We start from the raw sequence: 20820 nt of genomic DNA on the forward strand, positions 1-20820 counted from the left end.
AGATATTTATGATATATCCCAGAATCATGTGATCACCTTTTGTAATCTTCTGATGAGAAAAATCAATGGGAAGACTAGATTCACTTAACAACCATGTTACTGTCTTAACACCTGAAGTGATTTACTAACAACTGGCAAGAAAGGTTGTAAAATGGAGCAAAACTCACTTAAGAACTTGAACCTTTGCCATCATCTTTTCTAACTCCCATCTATGTTGGTTAAACATTGTTTTGCTACAGTTGAAATGAAGGATACTATACAGTGGTGAAATTCAATTTTTTTTACTACCGATTCTGTGGGCTTGGTGGTGGGGTCCTGTGACTGAGTGGGCATGGCTAACTTGATGTCACTCATGGTCACGTTCACTCAGTCACATGCCCCCACCATCAAGTCACGCCCACAGAACCCAGTAGGGAAAAATGTGTGAATGAGTCCATTCACAGTAGCTGCTCCTCCCTTTATGGTTTTCCCTGGCCACCTCCCTCCTGGGAACTATTTTAAGAGACAGGCTGCAGCAGCTCTGCTGTGAACAGGAGAAACGTTTGAATTGTCTCTGCTGCATTTAACATTGAATTCTGTGGCAGAGACAATCCAGAACGTTTCTCCCTCTGTTCACAGCAGAGCTGCTGTTCCCTTTATGGTCCCCCTCTGGCCCCCTCCCTTCCTGGGTCTAAGAGTTGGGCTATAAAAATCTAAATGACCTCTGGATGACAGCAAATATATAGAAAACTCATTATATAGTGATCTTTTAGATTTTTCCAGCCAAAATCCAGTTTATCTTAGCTTTGAGATGAAATGTATCAGTGATGAAGAGAGATCATGCAAAGGAACAACAGTTTTATCTATAACCTCAAAAAAGTTATTTTAATAAAACTGACAGCAATCTCAAACAATACACAGAAAAAAAAAGAACCACTAGGCCCGTGATGGCAGATTTATGGCACACGTGCCACAGTTGACACATGGAGCCATTTGTTAGGGCACGCCAGGCATTGCCCTGTCAGCTCCAGCACGCATGTGCGTGCTTGCCAGCTGACTTTGGCCTTCTTTTTTGGCCGTTTTTCGCCCTCCGGAGGCTTCCCTGCGCATTAGGCCATTTTTTATGCTCCACAGGGAAGCCTCCTGAAGGCTCTGGAAGGCGAAAAATGGCCCTATGGACAAACCGGAAGTCACCATTCCCAAACTTCTGGGTTGCTCGTATGGCAATTTTTCACCCTCCGGAGGCTTCAAGGAAGCTCCTGAAGCCTCTGGAAGGCCTTGTTGGTGGGGGGAGACTGTTTTCACCCTCGAAAGCCTCTGGAGCCTGGGAGGGCAAAAAAAGCGCACAAAAAGCAGGGGGAAGCATGCACATGTGCAGTGTTGCGCACATAGCATTATGGGAGTGGGCACACCGCACAGCCCCCCTGCGCTCCCCCTGCTTTTGGCACACAATACAAAAAATGTTAGCCATCACTGCATTAGCCAATTTTTTTTTCACTAAGTAGAATTATACAATATCACAAGTAATAAGAAATATTTTCATTTTTATGCAGTACAATACTACATAATCTGCACTCCTATATGAATATCATAATTTTATTAACCACCTTGAAATCCCTAGGCCAAAAGCATAGTCCAAAGTGCTTTAACTCTCAGCAGATGTTTTATTAATTGCATTGCATGTTATGTTTTAAACCTAGAAAATCAATGGGAATTTCTTTAGTTATGCCTTTCTTAAATGAGATTGAAATATGACATTATCCTTTTAATGTGGTTTAGCAATTCTACAAAAGCAATTCATGACAAGTATTGATTTGTGGACACATACACTATAATCCATGTAATACATACTAGAAAATTTATATACAGATAGTCCTTGATTTATGACAATTTTGTTGCTAAATAAAACACTTAAGTGAGTTTTGCTCCATTTTACAATCTTTCTTGCCAGTTGTTAGTAAATCACTTCAGGTATTGAAACAGTAACATGGTTGTTAAGTGAATCTTGTTTTCCCATTGATTTTACTCATCAGAAAATCACAAAAGGTGATCAGATGATTCTGGGATATATATATGCCAGTTGTCAAGCATCCAAATTTTGATCATATGACCATGGGGTTGCTGTAACAGTGGTGTGAAAGTCATGTCACTTTTTTCAGTGCTATTATTACTTCAAATGGTGACTAAATGAATGGTTCCAAGTGAAGGATTATCTATATTAAGGTGCTGTATGTACACAGCATAGATCAGAATAAAAACTGAAGATGCATTGCAAAAAGTGGACATTTAAAAAGAACTACAGATTACATATCAATATTGGACTATTTCTTACTGGATTTTTCAATATTCTGATTGTCATAAGTCAAGGACTATCTGTATACAATCAGAAGTTGGTTATTGATTTCAAATGGAAGTTTAACCTGCTTTCTATAAACAGCTGGACACCCAGTTTGGAAAAAATAATTATTTAAAATTTTTTATGAATGGAAGGTACAAGGAGGAAATTGAGATTGCTGATTCTATTTAATATATTACCATTTTCAGAAGTTAATTTTGGATCAATATTACATTTGTAGTACCTTGTAATATTATCTGAAAAGATAAATAACAGGAGGGATTTCAAGGTGGTTAATAACAGGATAGACATGTGTTTTCCCCCCGAAATACATTAAGAGTGGAATGCATTATGGAGGTGAAAGTTATGACAGACTGCAATGATAATATGGTAGAATGATATTGGTGTCCTCTCATTAGCTGTTTTCTCTTTTCCTAGTCTTCCAATATTTTGCATAAGCTTAACCCTCCAAAAAGAATAGTAGGATGAAGGCTTGTAAGTATGATTATATGCTTGGTTATTTTTGTGTGTGTTATAATGCAGATCTTAACTGAGTTGAAGATCTGCAACCGAAAATACTCCTATACTGATGTTGGAATCAGTAACTGTCATAAGCCTCCTTGAAGAAGCTGCTGGAAATAAAAGCAGGTATTATAAATATATGAAGTTCCATTAAATATGTTAAGCAAGTCACTGATGCTAAAATATAATGTACAGATTAAGGCCGTTTTTTAAAATACTGTACACATTTACCAGTAACTTCTATGGAGAAATTCGGAGTTTGCTTCCGACTAAACTACTCAGAGCGATTTGCGGCTCCACAAAATATTCGTTTATTCGAGTCCATCTTCTTCCTTTGGCAATACATCCGCTCCGTTGGTTTACTTAAGTTAAAAACGGAACTTATTTCTGAAGCATCATCAGCGGAGAAAACAGCAAGTACCCCAATAAGCGTCCAACAATCCGCCACTGGGCGATCTCAGCCCTTGACGAACTGACGAAAGAAGGGAGGGAGGGAGGCGGGCCTTCGTTTTCCGCCTACCAATGGGGAGAGACTAGCTCGAGAGTTCGCGTTCGAGTCCCCACCCCACAGCCGACCGTTGATGTCGATCGCTAGCTCTCCCCGCTGTTCTTTGTCCACTTTCAGTGCGCTGTCCTAACGCTTATAAAAACCTGGAAACAGCCACAGAAAGACGGCGAGGTTGGGTTCAAGATAAAGAAAAGCGCACGCGAATAACGTTCGACAATTCCCGCCTACTGATAGGGCTGTTTCTCAACTAAGAGCGGATGCATAGGAGATGCGGGGAGGGGCGGGGGGAGGAATAATTATTAGTGCTATGAGGCCCCAGCAGGTGGCAGCATGTAACGTCTTCAGGGTCAGCACTCACTACTTGTAGTGTTTGGCTGGAGGGCCACGAGGAAATAACTGAGCTTTGGGGCGAAGTCTGAGATCGACTGTGAATTAGGAAATGGTTTTAATAAGAAAAATGTTACGGTATTAAGAAAACTGAGTGGATAGAGGCTACAGGAATCAAGCTCAGCTTGAATGAAATTTTGATTTATAATTGTTAGTAATTTCCATTAGGAATGCACTTCATATCCATGACATTCAAAATAAAGGCAAATTGGTTAATGATGATGATAATGATGATAATAATAATAATAATAATAATAATAATAATAATAATAATAATAATAATAATAATAATAATAATAATAATAATAATAATAATAATAATAATAATAATAATAATAATAAAGTGATACCTATTGTCATCGGGGCACTTGGTACCATGTCTACGAAGTTTACAAAACACATAAAGAAATGGCAGCTTCCTGCAATAATACTAGCGGAACTGCAAAAAACTGCTATGCGGAACATCATGTATTTTAAGAAGATGCTTGGTTGACACCTAGGATGCTGGCAGCAACCCATATCAACCATTAGCACCAGTCAATGATATTTTTGACACATCTTTAAATGTTCACTTGACTTTGAGTTTCATGTTTAATGAATAAAATAAATAATTAAAAAAATATTTCATTTATATATCACTTGATTCCCAGCAGGTGGGTGGCTTATTAATTATTAAAAACATTGTAGAATATGGAATAATAAGAGTTGGAAAGGACCTTAAAGTCTTCTAATCCACCCCTCTGTTCAAGCAGGAGATTCTGTACTATTATTCTAGACAACTGGCTGTCCAGGCTCTTCAGTGATGGAGCATCCACAACTTCTGGAAGCAAGCCAGTCCATTGATAAATTGTTCTCACTGTTATTTAACAACCAGGAACAATACAAAATAAAATAATGGAGATTGCCAATACCTCAATGAGTCACTTTTTATGTATGAACAGTTAGGTGTATATAAATGATAGCAGCAGGAATTTGCTATTCCTTTCCTGCTATCTTTTTATCAAGTTGTCAATTTACAGTCATGGCTACTATTCCACTTTAGGATGTGAGGCACCTAGAAATGTTCTCCCATTCTATCTGGGAAGAAGAAATGATTTTTAGATTGGGGTATGCAGTTTTGGAGCCTTTGGATGCTTTGGCTTGACCTCTCCATCAAGTTTGACCAATGGAAGACAAGTCATAAAATAAAGGATAAATCATTCTAATTTTATTTTTGTTGCAGGTTTTGCTTTAAAAATGCCATTACTTGAGAAACATGGTGAGGAAAAGTTCTAACATATATTTAAATATTACCTGCTGGGTAGAATAAGTAACACTAGTTGCAAATAAGTGGTAAATAACTGGTAAACTTTCCCATTTACCTCTGTTACATTGGAATTTAGAGGGATTTGTGTTATCCTGCCAGAAGGATATTTAGAGGACACATGTTATCCTGCCAGAAGATAGCCACTGTTTCATAGAAATAGGTTCATTAGGTTTGAGATTGTGACAGTGAACTATGCTTATAATACTGACAGTTAACATTCTGTTTGAAAATACTCTGTGCATCAGACTTTAGTATTTGTAAGAAGATTTTGCTTACATAAACAATGCTGAAATGCCATTTTTTTCAAACCAACAAATGCTGGCTGATCTAGTAGAACTTGTGCATGTATCTCCATACACACCATTTCTCTTTTGAGAAAAAACAAAGCTTTTAATAATAGAAATGTCAAGTTAACAAACTAAATTATCTATGAAATATACTTATTCTACGAGAAGCATTGCACAAATAGTGGATCTTCTCTTTTCAAATTTATCATTTTAAAAAAACTTTGAACTTAATAGATGCTTTCCTACCAATTGTTAACATGTTGCAATAATTTGTAAAAAATTATTACAATTTTGCAAATATTCTCACATATAATTACATTTTATTACATTTCTAATTTTTGTTTTAAAAACAATTATTTATTATATCTGAATAATATATATTTTATATTAATATTTATGAAAAAAATGCAACAGTGATAAATTCACTAGGACTCAAATCTATGTCACCAAATAGTGATGGCACAAGTCTAATTGTGAGAGGTGTGATTTAATATCCATAAATGTTATTTCATAGAAAATGGTGAGCAGTTGCTGATGAAAAGTGAAACCTATCTGCAGATTTTGTAAGCATCTATTTATTTTCTTGAAAAATTTATAAGACTTAAAAAAATTAATTGTCTATAAATTAATATTGTCTTTAAAAATAACATTTTTGTATTTTAAGAAAAAACAAAGATCAGAGAAAGAGACTTGTACATGAAATCTGCAGCTTTTTGGACAGCAGTCAGTCTGTAAGTAAATCATTTTAAAAATTGATATTGTGAAGTTCATGGAAATTGAAGTTTTTAAGCAAAGGAAAATCACCGTGTAAAACAAGGCTATACAACATTTTCAGGCTCAAAACCACCTGTAATTTTGTCCTATATATCAGGAACTCTCATTAAAAAACTAATGGATTAGATCTATACAAAAATATATGTCATTTCCATTTAAATTTAAATATAGTTAATATAATCAATCTCTAATACCTTTAATTTTGCCACATTAAAAAATTTCAATTTGGAAATAATATTAGATCTCTATGGGCTGAATGTCATTTTTTTTTTAAAGAAATCCTCACTTCTGTGAGCATTTTTCATTTTCCATGGGAGGAACATTCTTTCAAGAAATTTGAAAACAACAGTTAAAATTCATTTACTTCACTCTTCATAGCTTGTTCTGCCTGTAACTTTTACTCTACTCCTATTACTTAATAGGGAGCATACCAATGGCAAACCATATGTATAATATGGCCAAGAAAGCAATATGTAGGCAACAGAAACTGAATTTGATTTTGTTGTTCTGCATATGTTCTTACTGCACCTTCATTTGAAGGAAAAATTCTTGATGATGTTGAGATTTATGTGAGGCAAAATATATGGACCTCCAGTCCTTCCGGCGCGCCCTAAAAAGTTGGCTTTTCCAGCAAGCCGGCCTGGTCTGAATAAAATAAATTATTAATTTTAATTGTTAATTTTAATTTAATTTCTAAATCTCACTGTAAATGTCTATTGGTTTTTTTTTTTTTTGGATATTCTATTTCATCTTTCTTTTAACTTTTGTAATATGTGTTTTTATGTTGTATGCCGCCCTGAGTCCTTAGGGAGAAGGGTGACATATAAGTCCAATAAACCTAAACCTAAACCATATGGTTCATTCAGAGTAAATCTTAACCTTCATTTAAAGTAAACAAGCAGTCACAAATCAAACAATATACTGATAAAGAAAAAAACAATACAAGGTTCACTAGCCTGTAATAAAATAGTAAAATTCAAAAGACTTTCCTTCATATATATTTATATACCATAAAAAGCTTAAGCAATAGATTTCAAAGAAGAAACTGAAATTCAAGAAAGAATGTGTGTATAAATTAGAGCTATACAGTAATTACAGTAATGTGCAAATAGACATGACGTGCAATTCTCTTTTGGAGTAATCAGGATTATACAGAATACTGAAAAATACTAAGAAATGGTAAACCAGAGAAGCCATAACATAAGAAAAAGATAACTAATTAAAACTAATTTATACCAACACCATTAACACTATTGCTATTTATAACTTTGCAAACCATCCTACTTTCTACCATATTTATCCAATGCTTCATGCATAGCCTTTTGTTCAGCTCCCCCCTCTCATCAGCACCTTCCAGAAATGACTTTCTTGGTCTTCTCTTGCAAATATATCCTTTTTCATATATTTATTTGCAGTTTTATGCATTATGTCTTTCCCATTTGTCTACACATGTTACTTTTTTTCTTTGTTCATTCCCTTTGTTAATTCACATTTGTTATAATTTATTCTTTTTACATTGTAGGTCACTATTCTGTATGCCATGGTAGTCACCAAAACAGCCTGTAGATACTGAACTCCAATACCAATACCAATCTTGACTTTGATCAATTGAGACGTTTACATGATTCTGTGATAAAATAGAGAAGCTGTAGTCTGTTATCACCTTTAGTCATATCTGTGCCAGATTCCGCATTTTCTGTTAAGAATAATAGCAGTTAGTTTTGCACATTTTTTCAGTGTGCTACATAGTCCACTTTTAATCCAAGCATGCCTATGCTATTCCATGCAAGCTGAACTCTCTAATTTAAAGATTTATTTGCAAGCTACCATACTATTGCCTCTATCCCATCCATGAGGAGATATTTAAAATAATTCTATCATAGCCTTTTTGCAATCTCAATAATTAATCTTTGCTTTACAATATGTTACTTATATAGCAAAAATAATTAGACTTTTGTGTGTTTTTTTGTTTAGGTACAGGAGATTGATGCTCTCAGAACAGAAAATAGGAAGCTAAAAAATGCGGTATCCATTTGATAATGTATTTAAGTGCATGATTGACTTACAGCATCATTCTGTGTTTTAGGGTTCAATATAATGGCTATTATTTCAATGATAAATCCACCTTATCTAATAGAATGATTTGATTTGATGATCATACATTCAGTTTCAGATTAAGTCTGCTGCATAGTTTCATATGATCTAATGATTATTTTAATAATTTGCATTAATTCCACTTTTACCTTGAAAGTTTAGGAAGGTTTATATGGGAAATCTACTAATTTTATGCCCCAAACTTTAAAGATGGAATAGAATATCAGAGAAAGATTAGAAATAAAATGACTATCTAGAATTCTATGGACTTATGGAAAAAATAGAAAGGGAGAAATGATTGGTTCTCATTTTTTTACATTTTTACAATTTCTGTAAATGTAGTTGTGACACACTATATGCATATAGTGAACCTTGCCTGATCTCAGTTGGGCTGAAAAATCTTTAGAAACCAGATATTACATATAGTTTTGAAGAGGGAACATGCACTAGAGTAAATTTGTTTTTTTGTAAAGTGCACTGAATATACAGCTTTCATTTTTCTCCACTTTAAAATGAAGTATACACCTCTGACATTGAGTCTGAGGGTAAAAAGTGTTGCCAAGTAATTCAGATGTGCTAATTGCCCACCCCTGCTGTTGGTTATTCACTTGGCCTCAGTTTCATATTCTAATACCTCAGCCATTCTTGCAGCCTCTCTTCAGGAATATAATTAAAAAGGAAAGGAAGAAAGACTTAGAAATGTTTTCCTAAACAAAGCACTAAATGTTGCAGACTCCCGTGTACGGTTTTTGAAATGCAAAGCAGTAGTGTAATATCCATTCACCTTAACCATGCAAGGTTTACTTAATTTATCATAAAAATCATGAATATTATCATCCATGTATATAAATATGTTTATCTTAGAAAAGGGGTAAAAAGAGAAATTAATGCTTACAAAACAAAATTAAGGAAATCAGTCTAATAAACCCTAAATATAATGTTACGTTTTAGCATAAAAATACGTATTTATTTACAAAATTTATTTGCAGTCCATCTTACCATAGGTAACTCTGGGTGGCTTAAGTCATAAAAATATATGTCTATACATGTACAGTTAAAATATAAATAATTAAAATCAACTTTAAAGCCTAAAGACATATGGGGAGGGCATGGACAAGTTAATTGTTATTCAATCAATCACCTCCACTGTGATGTTCCCACCACTAGCGTGCCAAGTCAACTAGCAGAGCTAAATCTTTAGGCCCTTATGAAAAGATAGGAAGATTGGAGCTAAGCTCACATTGGGGAGCAAGATGTTCCAGAGGGCAGGAGCAACAGCAGAGAAGGCCCGACTCCTACACCTTCGAGCCAGAATATTCTGGCTGATGGGAACCACAGCATGCCTTCTCTGCCAGCACAGATGAGATGGCCAATCCCAGTGGGGTGAGATGGTCCTTCAACTAACCTGGATCCTGAATTGCACCCAGAAGTAGACTGGTAACTAATTCAGCCCAAGGAACAGTGGTGTTACTGGGGGTTTCTAGGGGCCCTCATAACTGCCCATATGGCCACACTCTGCACCAGTGGTAGTTTATAAATGCTATTCAAGGATAGCCCCACGTAGAGCTCATTACAATAGTTCAACTGTGAGATGACCAGGGACTAAACGATTGAGCACAGGAAATCCTTGTAGAAAGGGTAGGTTAAAAGAAATACGTATTTTAATCCAAAATCTGAGATGATACTTATGCATGACATAAAATCTTGATATTACCACATGACAAAAGAGTATGATGTAAATGTTGTAAATATTAAAATTTGGAATGAATAATATTTTGGTTGTGTTACATATTCATATTACCCAATTCCAGCTAGATGGATTATTATAAAAAAGCCTTAAGCTGAAGATGTCTATTTGGAAATAAATGAAATGGCTGTAAAGTCATACAGATTAAAAAGGGGAAATGTGATTTAGAGTACATGTGATGAACAGTTCACCATTTAAAAAAAAATCTACGACTATCTGATCTCATGTGACATAATATTGTATTCCAAAGAAAGGATATGTTTGATTTAAGAAGGAATTGTCAAATGCTATGTGATGATCGCATGCCTCACAAATCATATTTTCTCCATTTGAATCTGCATAGCCCTAATAAAACATTTAGCTTCTCTCTATTGCAGACTTTGAAATGTAATCATAGAGCTTCATAGTAATGGCAATTTTGTCAATGTATTCAGAATGTAGTTTATCATAAAGCCTAACGTGATTGATATTCTTTTTAAAATTAGAACTCAAGGCTGCGTTATAAAACAAAAGGTATGTATTAGCAAACAAAATCTATGAGGAGGTTGTGATTTTAGACAAGTATAGTGGTCAATATAGGTCCAGAAAGGCTAAGACTATTTGCCCCTGTTATTAATTTTAAAAATATTCTGGCTAGGTCAAAAATTATGTGATGCCCTCAAGTCATTTTTATCATGCTACAAACTTGGATCATTTCTCTACCTAACTATGATATAAGCATGCCTTATCATTTTTTCTGCTATGTCCAAATGATATTATACTCATCTCCTAGTTCATGAGTGAAATTCATTTTTAGCCTGTGCATTCTGACACAGTCCAAATAACTCCTTAAGATATGAAGAAATATATTTAGATTTACCATGTTTTACTATGGAGAACTTTCTATTGTTTCTTTCTAAAGCTAAGCAAATATGTTCAAATAATTTCCATGTGAAAAGGCTTATTAAGGAGATACATTATTGAAATATATGAAATTATAGATGGCCTGTAGAATGTGGACATTCCTGCACCCCCCTTGACTCAAAATACTAGAATCAGAACTCATCTAATAAAACTGATTAGAAAATGTGAAACATGAAACAAATAAAAGGAACTACTGTATACAGTGCATCCAAAACCAGTGTAATCCAAAACCCAGAATATGTAATAATGCCCATTCATTTGTATGGCTTTAAAAGAGGGTAGCCAGGGAGAACAACTCTATTAAGAGCAAGTGATACTTGCTCAGTGTTATCTGGGCTGAAGTTAACATGCCTCCAAATATCGGTTACAGTAAAATATCAGTGAGAGAATGGTTTTCATCTCTAATCTGTAGATGACCTTGGCCCAGTACAACAGTTCTTATACTGATTTGGTTTGACTAAGTAAAGACTACAATAATAGACAGAATTAGTAATAATTATTCTGAAATAAGAAAATGTGCTCTAAGAAAATAAAACTTTACTCACATCTGGAGGAAGGTTACTTTTTCAAAAAGCAAACTTTTCCCCCCCTCAGACTGGGCCCTGAAGAAAGAAGAATATGAGAAGTAAGTTATTATATGTTGATGGCACTTTTAATATATTTGTTGAAAGATTTTTGACATACCAAAGTACTTTTTTACATATTTATTTTAATGGTCTCAAGCCTAGATGAAAGTTAGGGATTGGACACAGAAATTTGGTGATGAACTGTGTTGAAGGTGGAGAATATATATACATAGACACACACACATACATAGATACATATACATACATATATATATACATGTATGTATGTATCCTTTGTGAGGGGCTGAAAAAATTTAGAGTCTTTTCAGATTCCTCTGTATTATAAATCGATGCTGTGAAAGTTCGCAGTGGAAGCAGGAGGCAGTGACAAGACAGCTTCCATTGTAACCTCATGGGTGAATGAGCAGGAAGGTGCACTTGGTAGCCTGTAATAGATTGAGAAGCAGTGGGCATAGCACATCTAAACAGCTTGCTTGGAAAGCTGGCAATAGCAGCATCACCATTCAACTGTTTAGTAGTGCTTGGTGTTAGCCTATAAACTGCACTAAGCTGTTGACTATCTAGTGGCATAATGGCAGTAAGAAAATTGGCAGGAGGCAGCAACAGTGTATCAGCGGAGACTGATCTCTCAGGGATACTGACCAAAGGAAGCCTACCATTGATAATCAGAATGGACAGAATAGACACCCAAGTAACAGTTGAGCGTCTAGTGGGTATATATATTTATAAGTGATGAAGGCCTTGAGAAATGCAGCAAAGAGATGATGCCTATAGCAATTAAATTCAATTACTAACCTATAAGGTTCTCTCTTTTTTCTTACTAAAATGGAATAAAACCTATAAATGTTTGAATAAAAACGATAGGCAATGTTAGCCTACAGAGACAGACTGGATACCATTTAATGTTGTTATGCTTTTTAGATAACTGACATGGTAGTAGTTTTCAATTTAAACATATGTATGTGAATTTATATTCTGCTTTTTCAAAGTGAAATTGAGAGACTTTCTGGTGAAATATCAAATTACCTGAATGTTACCAATTTCTGGGTGAGTTGATTTTTGTTTTAGAAACAATCCTTAATGTCACTTACTTTTTGCACAAAGAAGAATAGATTGGGTTCCGTGTTGTACTAAGTGATAATGCAGTTTGAATATCTTTGAAAATTGTAAAATCAATAGTACTTGATTAAGACTAGCTTGGTTGTACTAGAAATTGAAGGAGACTCCATCCAATTTACATGCTAAGTTCAACTATCTTAACAGTGATTTATTTTACAATGGCAACTGGCAGACCTTATTCAACACACAATTATTTACATTGTTTACAAACCATAAAGGCTAGCATTGCCAGATATGGGATACACAAATTTGGATATGCATTGGATGGCAACATATACAGAAAACTGCTTTCTTCTAGAAGATTTTTAACAACCCTAAGTGCTATTTAAAGAACATATGATATCTTAGTGTGATATGCAAATCCAAACATCAATATTCTTTTATTAGCAAGTTTTAGCTCTTTCAGATTTTTGCAGCCCAGATATATATCACCAGAAGAAGATTGACTCAAAGGCAAATCTTTACATTTAAACAATATCATAGCTTTTGAACTTCTGAAGACTTTTGGCTTGGTATAATTAAATGAAAGTTAGATCTCTCCTTTCAGTATGAAGAGTCTGAACTTCTCAGTGGCCAAGGTATGTTACTAATATTTAAATAGTTACAAAAGATTCAATTTTTTAAAGCCACTTGTTTTTTGTCAGTTTGTATGACATAGTGATCCTACTATGAATAGCAACAGTATATTATTCTAAGTTAAGCATTATTTGATATATTAATTCCATAGTTTAAATAAACATCTTTGAAATTCTGTTTTCTGTTAGAAAACTTTGCCTTAAACCTGAATGCTGAATATATGAAACATTTTCTGTTAAAGTGATTAGTTCAAGCAAAGAGTAAATATATATTTAAAATCCAAATATAAATGAACGTGATGTCAATTTTAATTTTATAGCCAAAAGAATATTAAGTGAACCAAAGAAGCATGTCAGGTAAGGGTAGGTTGTGTTCCATTCAACAGTTAATGCAGAGAATTACTCAAAGTAATTAACTAGATATATTTATAAAATTATAGGTATTGCCATTTATTTGTGTATTCATAGTACCTGTAGCAGGGCTGGGCAAATTTTGATGGCTGGCACCTACTGTTTTTGGATTCAGTAGCTAGAGTAGCAACAATGACAAAAGGTGGGTGGGACCACTTTTGTATGGATCAGTCAGTAACTTCCAATTTGGAGTCCAAATATCCAAGTTTTCACATTTTTAAAACTCTTATACCTATTTAAGATTCAGGCTACAATTTTTATTTATCATTTCAAACTTCAGGATGCACTTGAGGAAATTCTTACATCCTTACATCCATTCTTATGAATGATTGTCTTAATAGGATGTGTGCTTTTTCTATAGGTAGTTTGTAGTACATTAATTTATATTTAACACACCAGATCAATAATACTGTTCAATTTCATTTGATTTATTTAAAAGTGTGAATACAATTCTAAAAATTGTGTTAAAGTATTTTGGGGTTATGCATTTAATAAAGGGTATGTATATCAGTCAATATCATTACTTCTAAAATGATAAGCTTCCATTTCAAAATCCACAGCACTCAAACAGATGAACTGGAGAAGAGGTAAGGATAATTATGTAATATATTTTGTTTCAAAGTTGCTTTTAAGTTAAAAACATTGGTGTTTCTTTAAAGAAATTCCTTAAGAAATTAAATTTGGTATGTGAGAGATTATATTTCAACAAAAATACTTTTCTATCCAATTGAAGTGTATTTGCTAATTTTTCATCAAATAAAATGGATTTTAGTAAATTAAAAATGCTTGAAGAATTATAAATGATCACTTACACTAAAATGTAAGTACAATTTTTAAAAAATTGTAAATTATCTGCTTGTCTAAACATTATTCAAAATAAGTTTCATATTGTAGAAAACCCCATTCACATAATGCCGTGCTGTAATAATTGTATTTAAATTAGTTTGCTAGTATCCTTTTTCCATTTCTAGCAATTTATATAACCATGTTTTAATTTATGAGTATAAACTATTTCATCTAATTATGCCAATTTTAATAATAAGTTGTTCATCATTAATTTAAATGCATGCACAGAAGTTTTATTTAGAAGCAATTGTGCCTGATGCCAGGTTTCTGATGGCAGTTGCCTCCTGATACTTTATACCACGGGTATCAAATTTGATTTCATTGAGGACCGCATCAGGTTGTGTTGGACCTCGTAGGGCTGGGGGTAATGTTGGGGCATGGCCAGGGATGGGCATGGCCATGGTGGGCCTGAACAGACACTAAACAAATGGTTGTAAGTCAGGGACTCCCATTATTTTTGAGTTGTAGCATACACTCATTACCCTTTGACTCACAGAGCTGTTTGCAGATATTTTCAGGTGAAGATGAAGGGAATGCTTACCTGGAATTTCTAACTAATCTTTTAAAACTTCCAAAGTGGAGTTTGTGTTTGGGATAGTAACTGCTACATTTCACTCTCAAATATTGTTCCACTATAAAACACTTGCAGATTCCTTTCCTTAAGAGAAGTAATAAAACTTCATGGGGGGAGAGGTAAGGCATTACTATAGTAAATTAATTTTTATTTTTTTAAAATCTCCTGATGACTTCAATTAGTCCTTCCAACTCAGCCTTTCTTAAGGGTTTTGATTGCATGGGTTGCCTTCTCACAAGTCACTGGAGCAATGAAGAATAATGAATTTCTTTAGGGAATACAGTAAATGCCAAGGGTTGTTGATACTATTCAAAAGGTAGATCATACAGCTTACCATATAACCACTCATTACATTGTGTGAGCCGCCTCCCTTGCAGCCTGGTTTTGGCCAGCAGAGTGCTGCAGGAGGCCATGGTGGATGAAAACAGGCTGTGTCCTGGGCCCCCCATGGCCTATTTTCAGCCAGCAGAGACACCGCCGGCAGGTCCTTTGATATTTCTAGGCCGGTCCCATAGGTCAGATCTAAACAGCCCTTGGGGCTGGATCCGGCCCACAGGCCTTGAGTGTGACACCCCTGCTTTATGTAGTACTTTTCTCTATGTAAATATAGTGATGGGTGAAGGGAGAGTTAAATAGAACTATTACTTTTATTATTTGCTGTAGATATTATGCCCAGAGAATTAAATTCCAACATCATATTGAAAGCCAATATATCAAATATGGACTACACATTACTTTACAATAATTGTGTGGCAGGGTTTTGTTTCCCCCATTCCCCCTTTCCTACATAAAACTAGGATGTATAGTAAGCCTAGGAAATCTAAATTGCATAAATCTAAACAAGTACAATATAAAACAGCAGAAACAATTTTCCGTATCTTTTTGCTACCATCTAATGGTCATACAGAATGTTGCAATCTAAATATGTAGCCCAAGGTATAGGTTAGTGATGGCTAACCTTTTTGTCATCGTGTGCCAAAAGTGCACGCACACAACCTCATGCGCCCCTATCCATAATGCAATACGTGTGTGATACCCCCCATGTGCCCCACCCCCCTACACGTGTGTGACCCCATGTTTCCCCCCACCCCTGCACAAATGACCCCCCTGCGCCCTATTTTGGGCCTAGCAGTCCTCCCTGAAGCTTCCTGGGACCAAAAACGGGTCACAGGGGATGCAACCCCCCCACCTCTGCAAATGCATCCTCCCTGCACATGCACTGCAGAGACCCAAAAATTAGCTGGCTCATGGGAGGTGCGCACACATGCGCGGAGGAGCTGAGCTCGGGTGACAGCTTGTGTGCCTGCAGAGAAGGCTCTGCGTGCCACTGTGGCATACATACCATAGGTTCGCAGTCATGGGTATAGATGGTAGTTTCATACTGCATTCTGATCATGAGATGAATGGCTAATAGTTGTAGTGAGAAATAACTAGTTTCATTTCACCCCACAGAACAATTGAAACTCAAACTGAAGAAGATGATTCAAGGTATTAAGAAATATTTTTTTATTTAAAAGGATGCATGACAAATACAAAGTGTAATCTGATCTTCTGGATTCTACAAATTAATGAGGTTGGAAAGGCACAAAGAGATAAAACTGGATTGAGGCTATTTATTCTTTTCACTCTTGAATTTTTTTATTTAAGAGGATTTCCGTTAATTCATTTGTTATCCATTAATCTGGTTCACCCAAAGTATTATGTTAGGTCTATCATGACATTCAAACTTATCATTTAATTTTTTCTTAATTTTAGTGAATGCTTTCTTTTAAGTTTACTTGTTGGAAAACTCCAACTGTCTCTAAATATATAGCTAGGAGACCCAAAGAGTTATAAAAAGAGAGTGTTCCAGCCACAGTATATAACAGATATCTTTAAAGCTCTTGAGAGGATCAGATTTCTCTCTCACACAATAATTGTGACTAATTAGGCCAGTATGAGGAGATATTCTTCCAATTTGGAAAAAGAAACCCAGAAAGTGTTACCCAAATAGTCACAAATTGGAAACAACCGTGGTTGACAGGAATGGCAATCTATAGCTGCCTTTATCGTGCCATGCTATCTGAACAACTACAAGACAGCATTTACAGCACCCATGGGTCCATGGTTTATGTTACACTAGACCCAATGCCTTGAACAAACATCAATTGATTCAGGTTAGCCAAAGACATTCCATTTAAAAGGAAAAGACAACATTACTAAACTGTGGTGTAGAAGTTGGTAAGATCTAAATCAAAATCAATTAAATGTTCGAACTTTGCCCTGATTTGATTGCAGAACACATCAAAACTATCATATTGTGCTTAGTGAGAATTGTCTTCAAGTAGATTTATAGCTAAGGGCTTTAGATAAAATTATAGTTTACATCTTAGACTATGAAATTGATTGAATTATTATTTCTCCCCAATCAATTTAGTTATATTGTTGAAGACTACAGTCAGGTAAGCAAACAAGTAGTTTTTTATATAAAAGTACAGGTAGTCCTCGACTTACGACCACACTTGAGTGCAAAATTTCTGTTGTTAAGTGAAACATTTGTTAAATTTTAAGACCTTTCTGTCACAATTGTTAAGTGAATCACTGAAGTTGTTAAGTTAGTAGCACGGTTGTTAAATGAATCTGGTTTCCCCATTTGCTTGTCAGAAGGTTGCAAAAAGTGCTCATGTGACACTAACTGTCATAAATATGAGTCTGAATTTTGATCATCATGGGAATGCTGCAACACTTATAACTGTGTGAAAAATTGTCATTTCACTTTTTTCAGTACCATTGTAATTTTGAACAGTCACTAAATGAACTGTTTTAAGTCGAGGACGACCTATATGTATTAATGGACATTTCAAAAAATGTTGGATTCTGCATACTCCTATTCCATTTACCAGCTAGTTTAGAAATGTGGGATGTCAACTTCATTCAGTTTTAAGAACAATAGCATGTCAACTGCTTTAAGTTTGGAATATCTAGGTTACTTTATGGTGAAAATTGTAATATAAATGTTAGGACTTGGTGTGCATTTTAAAAATTTGTCTTTGTTTTCTTTTCAGGGTGAATCTGAGTAGCAGAAATCCAGTATAAATATAATCTAAATACTGGAGAATATTTATGTTTCACATTTTAAATTTTATTGAATGTATTAAAATATTTATATCTATATGACAAATAAATATATTTTAATCTGCCATAATTTGGGTCAATTTTTTAAATTGATTATAAACTGGTTTACAGAACCTGCTGATGTTTAGAACAATGACATACATCCATATAACCTTACCAAGGATTTTATTTCATTCAGTAAAGTGTGGAAATGTAATATTTATCAATTTAGTAAAATCATCTGCATTTAATCACAAGGACATAATCGCAAGGATATATAAGTCCCTATCTCTTCATTTTGCAATAATGAGGCATAAAATACCTCACTTCAATAGGACCAAGGGGAAATACAAATTGTATGATATTGTTATCTTTGTATGCCACTACACACACATCTTATATACAAACATTTAAAACATCTGCACTAGGCAATCAATCTCCAATTAAAAAGCAATAAAATGACAACTCAGACATAAAATAACTCAAAAATAAAAGCAGAATGGCCTCCAGAATATTCGTTCTCAGCATGCTTCTTTTGAAGTGAGGACAAGCCATTTCTAGCCACACTGGCTGGTCTCATCTTTATTTTTGAGTTATTTTGTCTTATCTATTTTATCTATTTTTATGGATCTTGCATTTATAATCAGTTACTTTCCAGGTGCAATTTAAAGTGCTGGTTTGACCTAGAAAGCTCTTCACGACATTATATATGAGTTCCAACAGGACTGATTGTTCCAACCAGAATTGGCCTGATCTATTAGATTACCTAAAGAGAAACTACACTAATGCCCTACTTCTGGAAAGAAAAAGGAGCAAGAGACATGAGGCAAATCTTGGCAGGAGCAGCACTAATTATTTGTAGCATCTTCCCTTTAGAAGGGAGATTGATAGCATTGGTGCAATGTGCTCCTAATCAAGGGGCCTTGTTAGCATTTGGGACATTGCATTCTGAACTAACTATAGTTTTTGAATCGGCATGAGTAAGATATTTTTTTTTGTCTCAGGTAATGCTGCAAAGAGTTGCAATCTATTCCCAGAAAATAGAATACAAATATGATTTTTACTTTATCATGAAACATGGCATTTTTAGGTGTTTTTTTTTACTTTTAACCTGCCCGGTTACTAACTAAAAAGGGCCTTGATCTTTAAGTGGATTTATGTAATCTTTGGCCTAGCCAGTATTAAAATCTTTGGCAAGTATTAAAATTTATAGCATGACTTGCTAACATAAAGAATGCAATGTTATTTAGACCAAAATGATTAGCTGCACTGAAAACAAGAGGCAGATCTGTTCCAAGCTCTGGAATTTAAGATGCTGTTTCTGTGTATAACAAAAAATGAAGATCAACCAGTTTCTTGGTTTCTTGATGTTATATATATCATCTGCCATATCTGTTGGTGACTATTTCATTAGGGCTTCAAAAAATTTTGTCATCGTCTAGTTGCATAATTATTTTTGCCACATCTGGTATTCTTTCAGATTAAAGCTAAACTGCTTTTTATATTCATATTTGGACTGATTTTTAGACCTTTGGTTTTATTTTATTGTTATAGCATCTTGCCTGATGAAATTCTGGGAAGTTAAAAACTTGTTGCCTTCTTATGACATTTTGGGCGGCCTTGAGAGTATTTGCTCGACTATGGATTATAAACCAAAGTGCAATAGGTGGCACGGGAGAGATGTATTATATTCTCCTCCGTGATTCCGCCCATATCTTTGGTTCTTTATGTATTTATCTTTTATCACTGGAAACATGTTAATACAGACCTAGTATTTTTCAAGTTGCCTAAATAGAAATGTACTTTAAGTAACCTCTGAAGGAAGCGGGCACATGTAAATACAAAAATTATTACTACGTAAGAAAAGAAATAAAACAACTTCCAATTAGTTAGCTTTCAAATAAACGCAGGCACCGTTGTATCATTCATTGCTACATCACGCTGCTTGCATCGTGGGTCGAGTCCGTCAGTTCGTATCTGTTACGACGTTGGCAGAAGCAGCATCTAGCTACGCCCCTCGTTCGGAGCAAACCTCCTCCCCGCCGGTCACGAGCGAATAAACAACAAGAAAGCGCGAGTTCGGAAAGCGAATCAGGAGAAGGCTCGATTACCGTCGAGTGGGGAAGCATCGCGGTCTGGAGCGACAGGCCCGGACAATAGAGCAATTGCTAAGGGCTTTGGGCTTTGGCCGCGGGAGTTCTTGTCGACCCTGGGAAATTGTGAGTAAAAAGAAAGACGCGTAAAGGGATGTTGCAGATGCTATTCTAGGTGAAACCCTCCTTTTCCTGCACTGGGGTAAACGATCCTTTCTTTTCCTGTTTTCCTCCTGTAAAACCTAATGATATTTTGTATCGTACCAAGTCTAGCTAGTGTCTCCGACTCGTTGGGCCTCCACCGGCTTGATGCTCCTGTCCTCTTCTAGTAGAGCGCATCCCTCTGCCTCTCTCAGCGACCGAGGCAAGATTCACCCTCTTCAGCTCTCCCGCCATCTGAACCGTCGCTGTCTCGCTTTCTCTTTCCTCATGAAGAGGTCTTCAAACTTGCAACTTTTAAGATTTGTGGACTTCAACACCCAGAATTCTATAGCCAGCATGGCTGTCTGGAGAATCCTGGGAATTGAAGTCCACAAGTCTTAAAGTTGCCGAGTTTGGGGATCCCTGCTCATAAGATCTTCCTGTTCGGTACTGTATGATTAGATGGAGGGGGACGGGAAGGTTGCTGTTGCCGCTGTTAAATTGCATCGATGATCCAAATTAGTACTAAAGGGGGATAG

General features: G+C 35.3%; 2 protein-coding genes across 2 annotated transcripts in view; both read left to right on the forward strand.

The window, feature by feature from the left end:
• Positions 1-2665: 2665 nt before the first annotated feature.
• Positions 2666-18013, forward strand: LOC309401593 (uncharacterized protein; the record flags this gene model as incomplete). The annotated part of the gene is made up of 10 exons (XM_081970660.1): positions 2666-2704; positions 8073-8123; positions 10425-10452; positions 11437-11467; positions 12419-12476; positions 13096-13126; positions 13444-13480; positions 14095-14121; positions 17371-17395; positions 17999-18013. 10 exons carry the CDS (start codon positions 2666-2668, stop codon positions 18011-18013), a joined length of 342 nt encoding a protein of 113 aa, XP_081826786.1.
• Positions 18014-20107: 2094 nt separating this feature from the next.
• GSDME (gasdermin E) overlaps positions 20108-20820 on the forward strand; it is a 45403-nt gene continuing 44690 nt past the window's right edge. The window contains exon 1 of the mRNA XM_081971437.1: positions 20108-20266. The gene's annotated coding sequence lies outside the window, so the exon portion shown is untranslated. The remainder of the gene's footprint in view (positions 20267-20820) is intronic.

Source organism: Natrix helvetica, assembly GCF_964273705.1.
Source record: "Natrix helvetica genome assembly, chromosome: Z".
Taxonomy (NCBI): Eukaryota; Metazoa; Chordata; class Lepidosauria; order Squamata; family Natricidae; genus Natrix; species Natrix helvetica.